General features: G+C 34.4%; 1 protein-coding gene and 1 long non-coding RNA gene across 3 annotated transcripts; one reads left to right on the forward strand and one right to left on the reverse strand.

Moving 5' to 3' along the window:
• The first annotated feature begins 3,884 nt into the window (after nt 1–3,884).
• LOC106336789 lies at nt 3,885–4,912 on the forward strand. 2 transcript variants are annotated; one of them, XR_001268909.1, is made up of 2 exons: nt 3,885–4,371; nt 4,595–4,912. It is a non-coding gene; the product is annotated as an uncharacterized LOC106336789 (long non-coding RNA). The 2 variants fall into 2 exon arrangements; XR_001268910.1 differs by having other exon boundaries at nt 3,885–4,344.
• Nucleotides 4,913–5,187: 275 nt separating this feature from the next.
• LOC106336788 (pentatricopeptide repeat-containing protein At1g59720, chloroplastic/mitochondrial) lies at nt 5,188–7,511 on the reverse strand. Its single transcript, XM_013775729.1, has one exon. It carries the CDS (start codon nt 7,454–7,456, stop codon nt 5,585–5,587), a length of 1,872 nt encoding a protein of 623 aa, XP_013631183.1. The 5' UTR covers nt 7,457–7,511; the 3' UTR covers nt 5,188–5,584.
• Nucleotides 7,512–11,788: the final 4,277 nt, after the last annotated feature.

Below are 11,788 nucleotides of genomic sequence, written 5' to 3' on the forward strand. Positions count from 1 at the left end.
GGTTTGAGTTTCAGAAGGGACAAAATTTCTAATTTGCTCTTTAATAAAAAAACATTGTTTCGGCTAATAGTGTCACGTCAGATGTCCAGTAAGCCAATTTAACTGTTGACTAATTTATGTCACGGACAATACAGATTTAAGCATGTTTTAAAATTTTGGATAGTTTATTTGAATCATAATCGAGCTGAGACCGTGAATAGCACGGATCACTTATTCTGGTCGTATTTAGCACGACTGAATTTTTTGGATTGTAATAGGCCTTTTTCCCTTGACTTGTTTGTTTGGGACTTAACTCAATTACACATGCGGCCATACTTCTCTGTTTCTTCTTCCTTAGGTTGAACCTGTCCAATAAAGATGTGAGGCCCAAAAAACCACTTTATTGCTGACCATTCCTCACATCCTATCTCATCTGCTTTAAAAGTACATACGTAAAATACTTAATGGTGTCAAACAAACCGTTTCTCCTAGGAGCCACAGGAAGAAAAGTTCTACAAACAAATCCTAGTCGTCTCGACACGTAACCTTAATCTTTATGGCTCCCAAGGCACCAATTTTTTTTACAACAACCACTTCTAATCTACATTTCCCAAGGGATGGACAAATGACTAAATTGCCATGATTGAAACTCTCGTTTAAAATGTATTATCAAATCATCCTGAACCACACAATCTTCTACTTTTTCTTCGTTTCTCTCATTTGACTAGGACCCACGTATTATTCTATCTTCTTCTTCTTCACCATGATAATACAACTCATATAACTCATATAACCAAACATGTTAACAAGTAGTACAACTAGTATAACTGAGACTCATACCTTTTTTCACTTATGACTGAGACCCACTTTCTCTTAAATCTATCTTCGTATCCAATTTTTTTTCACTTAAACCTAAACATCACGCCTTTGAATACTCAGCAACAAAAAAATTTCTTCTTCAATTCTTCATCCACAAGCATTTCCATTTGTTTCCCAGAGACTTTTAACAGTTAGGACACGAAAAAACACCACATGTGCATATTCATCGGTTATTCAGTCGCTTAATGTGTGTAATGCTCTCTTTCTATCCCACTATTTCTTTCCTTATCTCTCTATCTCTCCCGTGTGTTGGTTGTTTGTTTCGGTTGAATCATGTAAAAAAATGAAAATATGTAAACGTAATGAGTCTGATTAAGAGGTTTAGTATAGTGTTATTATAACATGAAACATAAAGTTGTACAATAAATTATTTTTAAAGATGGTACGAATGGTACAAATTTTAACACAAAACTCATTAACAGTCGATTTAAATGATATAACTGGTACAATACTTTTAAAAAGTGCAAGTAGTAGAAATTTCAGACAGGTAATACTGGCACAACATGTACAACTTTTTATTATATACCAGACATGTAATGCTAATATAAATGGTTCAACTTATTTATTATATATATATATTTTAAACCAACTTGGTTTTCCATATGAAAAAATACCCATCAACTAGCCAAATTGGTAAGTGTTTAGAATGATCATTCCTAACTATTTGATTTCTCTAAATATTTTTTTTTGTTTTGTAATTATTACACGATCGCATAACTTTACATGTTATACTTTATACTTTAAGGGTTTGTTGACTTATTTGTCTACTATATTTTCGAAAGAAATACACCATACGCATTTTAAAAAAATTAATGATATCATAATATGTAATATCAGGTAGACAAACATACAGAAGTGGTACAAGTAAGGCATATTTTTTTTTCTTATGTGGTACAATTAAGCTTTTCGATTTTATTGCCAAAATACATCTATGTACAAATTTGTACCCTGACTTGTATTAGTAGTAAACCTGGTAAAACTTTGTCATTTCAAAAATCGACAAAAACCAAATGGGTATTCCATATGAAACAACAATCAAATATCTGAATTGGTAAATGGACATAAATTTTTCTCCTATTTTTTTTGAAATTTTACCAATTTTTTAATATTATTACACCATCATATAAATTTACATGATATACATTATATTTTTATGGTTTGTGTACTTGGTTGCCCACATTATTTTTGAAAACATACACCAAAGGTATTTTAACCAAATTGTTGATCCCATAATATGTAATACCATGTAGGTAAACATATATAAGTGGTACAACTGAATTAATTTTATTTTTTTATGGCACAACCAAAATTTTCAATTCTGGTGCCGAAATACAACTATGTATTTACTTGTACAACTCAAAAATCGGTACAACTGTACAACTTAAAAACTTGTACAACTACGAGTTATCACGTTTAAAGAAGGCTTTGAAAGCTTCTTTGGCTTCATGAAGGCATCTGCATCCTCCAATGATCTTCTTCAACATCCACAAAAATTAGGAGGGACCATTCTAACAACCTACCAATTTAACTAGTTAACTGTTTTTTCATATGGAAAATCAAATGGAAACTTTAAATTTCTAAAATGACGAAGTTGCATTTGTTTTACCAGTATCACAAGTCTGGTATACAATACAAAGTTGTGCCAATTGTAACAATATTACATGTCTGGTATATACCTAAGTTGTAGCAGTTGTACCATTATTACATGTCTGAAATAATCAAACAAATATTCAAATTGGTCTAATGTGAACAAAGCTTCCTCAATTATATTCAAAGTTTTCAAGAATATGATTTATTCTTGTGATCGTTGTTAACTCGTTGTAAACTTATTGTGTTTTTTTTTTTGTCTCCCCGTATATGCTTTCTAGGACTTTGAAACACAAAACAAGTGTAAACCTTTTAAAACACAAGTCAAAACACCAACCATTAATAGTTGTGGATTATCTTTGGCTTTTTAATGGGTTCTACATCATCTTCTGCATTATACTATTTTAATCCTCTTTTATTGAAACATTTCCCCGCTACGAAACTACCTTTTTCAGCTTTGAGAGCAAAAAAATGAAGATGACTTTTTCGAAAATGGCTTAACTAGTACAAGAACTAAATCAAATTATGTTCATATTAAAATATGTAAGTTTCATCATGTTCTTTATATGTGTTTATAATAGTAACAGTTGGACAACTATTGTCTTAATCCAAACACCAAATTTGCATTATGCTCTTCTAAATCTTTTTCTACTGCAACTTATTCGGTTCCACTTCAACCTTCTTCGGCTTCAGGAGAAAAAGATGAAGACGTATATTTCTAGAAAATAGTACAACTAATATAACTAGTAAAATTTGTAAGCAAATCATTATCCAAACATATTTTATTAAAAGTAGACTATTAATGTTTGACACATGCAAACAGGGAATACTAGGCCAACATATCTCATAGTTTCTACATCATTCTATTTTTTTAGCATCATTCATAAGCTGAAAAACCAAGATATCATCATATTAATTCCAAAGTTGTACTAGTTGTGAATGTTCTTGTTGTACTAGTTATACCGGTTATACTCAATCTATTTGTACTAGTTATATTTATTTTAGTTGTACTAGTTATATACTATTTCGAGTTGTACTCGTACTACTATGCGTTCTTCTTCATCGTGAATTTGTACATTAAAGATGAAATTCAATTTTGGATAAGAGAGAACTAATTAAATATGATCATGGATTGAACGATTTGTGATAAAAATGAGAAAATCAGTGAATATTTGAAGAAATTTTTGGTTTTGTACTAAGGTGAAATAAATATCAATTGAGAAATAGGAGGAAGAAGAAGCTTTAAGGTTAAAATTTGAGTTGGGTTATGGGTTGGATTCTTGGTCAGGTTTTGAGTAGGATATGACTGGTATGGATCTGTAAATATGTTGAAGTCTTTAGGTTTTTTTAATTATTTTGTCTATATTTAATTTAAATTTAAATTTAATAAAATATAATAGAAATGAGTCATATTAGAAAAATATGTGTCCATAGACATATTAGAATTGAGACCGGCTCTGATGGCTTCAATAGCATTGGAGCTGGTCTCCCCTCCTTTCTTTCCTTGTTTTTCTTTTTTGTTAGATGTGTATCATCTGGCCTTCTTCTCTTGATAGCCAGAGTCTGACGTTTTGTTGATGATATGGGATTAGGAGAGGTTCTGAGTCTCAGATTCGATTGTCTTCTATCATCTTGCACTGAGGTCGGAGCTCTGGGTCCTTCAATCGACGGTGGGGTTTATCTTTTTTTTTTTCTGATTTCATGTGATTCAAGTAGAGATTGTGTTTCTGTTATGTTTCTTTTTCTGTTTATTTTGTTCGCTGGTTCGCCGTGCTGGTTGTTTGCAGTGTTTTCTTTTCGGTTTGTTCGCTGCTTCTTTGCATCTCTTGTTGGGGGAGGTGGCGGAGTTTCTTCGCAGTGGCTTCTCTCTTTTATCTCCCAAACTCTTCCTCATGTGCGGTATGCTCCTCAAGTCAATGTTTTAGAGTAAGTTTTGTTTTTGGAGACTGATACTTCTACGAGGAGCTGTTTTAGTGTCACTGATCTGAATGGGTAGTGATTCATCATTTTGAGTCGTACTTTGGATCATGTTGCGTTCTTCTCAAGCCGCTATTGTAGATAAAGTAGAGCTTGTAATTTTCAGGGTTCTAACTCATGGATTTTCATTCATTCAGTCAGATTAAGGCTTTGGTCTTTATCCTCCTTTCAGGTTTCACGAGAAAACGATTTGCAGATGATGTTGTTGCAAGTAATTAATGTTGTGATTCTGCTCACATTTACTAGCTTGGGGTGGTCCGATTTGGTTAAATCCTATCGTCAGTCTCAAGACTAAGATCATTTTCTAAGTTTCTACTTGCATGTCTAATGGATCTTCATCCTTTCATGCTTCTACGCTCACTCTTTATAAGATCCACTTTTTCTTTTGGGTGCTCTATATGGACTTTTGATGGTACCTACTGGTACTTTTTGCTGTTTTTAATGTTTTGTTATTACATTTGTTTTGTTTTACCCGCAAACTGTTTTGCTATATTGTCTTCTATTGGACCATCTCAAATAAGTGAAATTCTGTTTTAAAAAAAAAGGTATTAGAATTTTTTCCCTCGACTCGTCTGTAGCTTGAGAACCAATCAGAGACGGTGCTCTGGTCAAGCTCATGACTCGTTAGGGTCACTACCTTTGTGGTAAACGGTGGTTTACCTCCGGGGAGAAACTCCGCAGTCACAGACATTCCCTATAGATCCTTGCGGCCAATGACGGCGAAGTTGAAGATAATTCCATTGAGGCAAAGTCGTTTACTTTCAAAGGCAATGGCGTTGAAAAGCTGACTAAGAAATTGAAGGAAGAGAGAAACATGGTAGATGTTATTGTTTGTACTCGTGGTTCTTTGAACGGGAAACCGTTACGTCTTCAATGCTGACATGACTATCGTCTTAGTACCAATCTCATCAAAAAGCTAGGTTAGGTTGGTTCTAAACTGAAGTCAAAAACGTTGCCTTGACACTGATGCTAAGGTTGTTCACTGTTTTCTTTGATGTAACAGTAGCAGAAGAATTCATCAAGTGTTGTTATCTTAGTTCAGCTATAAGAATTGATTTTCATTCGAGATCATATGATGTTCCATTACCAAACTTATGAATTATACAAAATTGGTAGCAGCGGTTTGTGTATTTTCAATCGCTGACTAGTTTTTTTTTGTTTGTTACCAGTATTCTGAACAAGAGCAGGATCCGTCTTTGAAGTGATGGAACCGAACACGATCTCTCACAATGATCTCAGTGTTGAAGACCTTTGAGATTAGTTTAGTAACTTCGTGACAATCGCCGCAGACGCGTAGATTCTTGAATACACGGATTGGAGTCTGAGGTGGTAAGCTTATCAGACCAAAAGCAATGGCGAGTCTCTCACTGTGCAGCCTGAGGGAATACTCTTTGCTTCCATCGTTAGTTGAATCGACCAATGGTGCTTGAGAGGGATCCGGTAAGTAACCAATGGATCTCAGTTTGTCATCGATCACTTTCAAATGTTTGTATATCTGTTTTGTCTGAGGGTGGGATGTGTCTCCTGCGAAAAACTCATGGGAGATTCCATTGATCTCAATGGAACTGCATCCAGGCTCTTTTCTAATTCCATGTTCAGTCATTAGTTTTCTCACAATCCCAACATCGTTCCACCGCCTGGCCGATGCATAGACTCTAGACAGCAAGACATATGCGCCACTGGAACTTTGATTATCTTCCCTTGTTTCAATCAAACGTGTTGCAATTTCTTCACTTAGCTCCACACTAGCACCCTTTTTGCAACAAGCACCAAGGAGACTTCTCCAGATCACTGCATCTGGTTTCATCGGCATGCTCATCACCATGTCTATAGCTTCGGTAATGTAGCCTGCACGCGCTACAAGATCTATGATACAACCGTAATGCTCCAGTGCAGGTTCGATGCCATAATCTCTGACCATCATGTCAAAATACTGCCGCCCTTTGTTTACCATGCCTCTGTGGTTGCAAGCGATGAGGAGCGCAACAAACGTGACTGAGTTCGGTTTAACATTCTCGCCTTTTCTCACCATACGGTCGAAGCAACCCAGAGCTTCCTCAGCTCTTCCGTGTGTAGCGAACCCTAGAATCATAGCGTTCCATGAAGCTAAGTCACGCTTTTGCATCCCCTTGAACACTTGCTCACCCATTCTCAACGACCCGCATTTGCAATACATTTCGATCAACGAGTTCTTGATCAGAACATCCATAGCAACATCAAAGTCGCATCTTCGCAACAGAAACGCGTGTGCCCAAGTGCCTAGAGACAAAGATCCGAGACCAGCACACGCACTTAAAACACTCTGCATCGTATAACCATCTGGTTCGAACGATCTCTGCATCTGTCTAAACAGCTCTAACGCAGAATCATACTCCCCAACCCGAACCAGAGCATCAATCATCGAGTTCCACGAAACAAGACTTCTCTCAGGCATATCATTAAAAACTTTCTGTGCTAAATGTAAACATCCACAAGAACCGTACAAATGAATCAAACCGTTGTTCACATACACATCTCCACTAAGCCCGTGTTTCACGACATGACAATGAACCTGTTTCCCTTCCGACAATCCGAAGATATAAGCGCAAGCTTTCAAGACAAACGGGAACGTGTGCTTATCAGGCGCGGACATGCCTCTCTCTAACATTTTCCGGTAAAGCAGAAAGGCATCTTCTTTCCTGGAAACTTCATGTGCGCAAGCTTTGATGAGTGTGTTCCACATGAAGGAGCTGTGGTTTTCTTGTTGGATCGAATCGAAGACACGGGATGCGTAACTGACATCGGAGAAGGAAGAAGAGAGCTGGAGGATTCTACCGTAGAGAAACAGAGTGGCGGTTTCGTCGGGGACAGTTGTACGGAGAGTGAAGGCGTGGAGCTGTTTGAGCTGGGGCATACTTGTGCATGTTTCAGACAAGGAGAGAATATTTCTGTGATGGTTACCGGCGGTGGAGAATGGCTGAGGTGGCCCGTTAGGGGTGGAGGTTGGAGGTGGAACATGAAGAGTCAATGGGTGGAACAGAAGACCCGTAGACATTGGAAACGATAAGCTAGTTGCTGTAAAACGATAATTGTATAATATTTTAAGGTTTGATTTTCATCTAAATAATCTTTACACAAAATTTGATTCTGAAAAGAAAATGTTTTCTTGATTTTCAATGAATAAATTATGTTAGAAAAATCCTTTATGTTTTTTTGTATTTTCTTGAACTCTTCAATCCATTTTCTTTTTTAACACTCAAAGAGATTTTCTTGAATTATCTAATTTTGTTTAAGTTTTAAATTAAAACATATTATTTTTTTTTTGTCAACCCAACAACTTTGTTGATTAAGTCCAATGAGCAAGTTCAAATTACAAGCGAAAGTTGGTTTAACACACGAGCCCAACAAGACAACAAAATTAAAATCCCAAACGAAAAGAGTTATCTTCATACATGACCACGTGTCTGCATCTAAAGAGGCTATGGACACGCATTACAACATGCGTCAGTCATGCGGGACTCTCGAACTCCAGCCATCGCCTAGCTTCTCCTCCGAAGCTCCACCACGAACCCTCCTCTTATCTTTGCCTCTCTCCGTCGCGGCGAAGATTTGGAACTCGCCGTAATCCGCTATCGCTTGCAATCTTTCTCCTCTCTACTGCCTTTGATATCAAAAGCTCCAATCACTGGTCGCTCATTAATGAAGAACAACGATCAATTTTCAATGGCTCGTAACCGAGACTTTATCGAAACGTTTTCAAAGAAAATTTCGATTCTGCTGAATCTGTATAAAACCACGAAAAGATAACCAGTAACTCATTCCTTAAACCGATTTGGATACTCCGCATGTTTCAGCATAACGCGAAGATTTATTCCATTTCGAGAATAAAGTCTGAGCATAATCAGCTAGAGTAATAGATCTTGAGTATCAAGCGGGATAAGATTCGAAACATAAAGGAGAAAGGAGAAAACAAACTTTATTGAATCAAAACCAAACTCGAAAAAGACAAGAATATGAAGAACAGAGTCGATTCTGATTCGATTAACACAACAAAATCATCATAACGACCACGCGAAGATTACAGATTCGCCAAAGCGAAAGACAAAAATCTATCTTTTGACCGAATATATATATCACATACCAAAACATAATTGAAGAATCTCAAACCCAACCCTTGTGAAAGATTGAAATCGGGGAACAAGGGTGGGAGAGATTTTCTCTCTCTAGAGAAAGAGAGAGAGGCCTCTTAAAGCACAAGTCATATCACCACTAAAATTCTGATACATGGCAAGACTTAAAAATTTCTTTTTTTTGCGCCATCCAAATCTTCAAAATTTTCATCTAACGTTTTAGTTAACTTCTTCGTTCTCCAACTATTTTCTTCTCTATAAAATTTAAAAACTTACTGTTTTCTTCTCTACGATTTATCTATCACCAAAGATTGTGTAATTTGTAATTGATTTATCAAAAGCAGGAGCCAGTTCACGTTAGCAAAAAGGATACGGTAAGTGCTTCATTGTTATTATATAGCGATGGAAAAATATGAGCAATCAATCCCACGTGTTCTTACAACTCCAAGTCTCCTAAGTTAAGTTTCATGTCTGTTTATATTTTAAAAAATTATGTTACGTATTTCTTACAGATGGAGAACACATATTTGAAAGAAGATGACAAAGTATTTCTACTATGTTTTGCCAGTAAAAAGATTTCATGAATCATCAACAAACTTGAAGCAACATCAAATATGACAGAAGGGGATGTTGCTAACAACGAAGAAAACCTGAAGAAACAAACCATCAATTCATTTTCAGTAAGCACCAGGGAAAAAGTTGCAGCAATTTATATCCAAAATTAAACATCAAATATGACAGAAGGGGAAGTTGCTAACAACGAAGAAAACCTGAAGAAACAAACCATCAATTCATTTTCAGTAAGCACCAGGGAAAAAGTTGCAGCAATTTATATCCAAAATTAAGGTAACAATAAAAATTTTTCTTATACTATAATCATATTGTCACGAATCCATTCAGTTTTTTTTTTGTTATATGAATATACGAAACTATACATGAGGATGATAATTTTCACATTGTTTTAGAAAAAAAGGCAAATCAAACTTCATATTTTTTTAGAGTGGACAATGTTTAATCAACTACGAAAATATACTAGGTTAGTGATAATTTGTTTCCTATCTTTCAAAATGCTTATTATACTTTTTCTTTGAACTATGTTTTTCTGTGTTGATATAAATGTTAACTTTTTATATTTCCATTTAAGTAAGAGAAAAATAGAGTATTTGAAAACATGAAAAATACAAGTATCTGATTCCAACCATATAAATTGCTGCACATAATAATATATTCTTTAAAAAAAATATAAAGCATCATCATGTCACGTAAGGTTCAAAATCAGGAATGGTGTATTAACACCACATTATAAAGTCAAAAACTTAAAGACAATTACCACTACATTTAACACAAAACATGTGTGACTCGGGATATCAATGAAGAAAAACAAAAGTTGAATTGTTAGAGGATAAAAAGTAGTGTTAATAGAGGTTTTAATTAATGGATACAGGCTGTAGATTCCATACTACTTCCTCTGTAAAACAAAAGATCATATACTATGCTTATAATTTATCTACTGATCACATGCTTCTATAACAAAACTTGATTAATTCAGAAAAATAATTGTACCTTAATGGCTTCATGTTTCCATCTATACTCCCACTACTTCTCCGATATTAGAATTTCACCCGTTATTCTTGGCATAAGTTAACCGAGATGATCTTCAAATGAGTAGAATAAGATAGATATATAACCATCATTTATTTTAAAAACAACACAGAAATTTTGTTTTACAGTTTCTAACCGCTTTGTTTCAATGCAACAACCCTCATGTTGCAATATTTGATTAAAATACTAATTTTTTTTATTAAACGTTATGATAAAATAATTTAAAACACAATAACTTTGACATGTGCCTGTGCAACACTAGTTTATTTTAAAACATAGTACAATAGATCAATTTTTCATATACCTCTGTAATGATCTCAAAATCTTAATAAACCTTTTATTTTTATTCTCTTTTAAAATACATATTATTTATTCTTTATCTTTCGTGAATTTTACCAATTTAATCAAGTTTTATATCAACAACCGATAAAAGATGAAAAATACAGAAAAGTAATGATGAAACAATATCAAAGGTGGAAATCATCGGTAATAATATAGATAAAGTATGTTGACAAAAAAATATAGATAAAGTATAACATTAGACTGATATGGTAAAAAAAAAGTCTTTGTTCGAGTTTTATGGGGTTTGAACTATGTAGAAGGTACTGTGATAATATACAACAAAAGAGCATTTATACCGGTGAATTTTTAATTAATGCATGGTGGATGTAAAGTTTTAATGCATGGTGTGAGCTATTTAATGCATGAGAAATCCTCCTATGTATTAACTTAGAAGTCATTTAAATGATTTTTCTGATGTGTATCATTGAAGAATTTTTTAATTAATTGTTTTAATTTCATTGGTTGATAATTTTTTTAATTTATTTATTTTATTTAAAAATTTAAATCAAAAACTAATTTATATCAATAACCAAACAAATTATACTTAACAATAATGATATCATAAATATGTATATAAGGAAATTTTTGTCATAAATTATTTTGTCTATTTAAGAAAATAAATGTTTTAAGAAAACGGAGATTTAAAACCTTTACTTTGCATATTTTATAGATAATAAAACAAGATACAATAACATGTGAAAAACATAAAAATATTATTTTGTTATAAATCATGAAGTGGATTGCCATTAACCAGGTCCGGACCGAGACAGGTCCAATACCTAAAAGATGGAGAGACGGCCGAAGCCCTAGATAGAGGAGAGAGAGAGCCGACTTTAGGAGAGAGAGAGACGGCCACAAAGCTTGGAGAAAAGGAAAGGGTCTCCTTTTCTTAGTAGATGTAATCTTTTTATTATTATGTATTAGTAGTTTTCCTAATCTTAGTGTGTTTAGGTTTTGGATACTTTCCATTTATCTTCATCTTGTAATCCTTATATAAAGGAACCCCCTTGATCATTAATAAGAACACACAGAAATATTCAGTCTCTAAACACTTTATTTACAACACGTTATCAACACGATAGACTCCAAAACCCTGAGACAAAACTTAACCTAAAATCCGTCACACATAAACCCTAATCCAAGCGTAACTTAAAATCAATCTATCTATCAAACCCCGAAGAACCAGACGACAATCCACATACAAAATTGAAGCTCTTGACGAGACGAATCTATCAGCGCAAACCGTTCGTCAATCCGATCTCAGATGCGCCCACACTCGCAGAAACAATACGCGGCGCCGTCTTGATCTTTTG

The sequence above is a fragment of the Brassica oleracea genome, chromosome C4 (assembly GCF_000695525.1).
Source record: "Brassica oleracea var. oleracea cultivar TO1000 chromosome C4, BOL, whole genome shotgun sequence".
NCBI classification, from domain to species: domain Eukaryota; kingdom Viridiplantae; phylum Streptophyta; class Magnoliopsida; order Brassicales; family Brassicaceae; genus Brassica; species Brassica oleracea.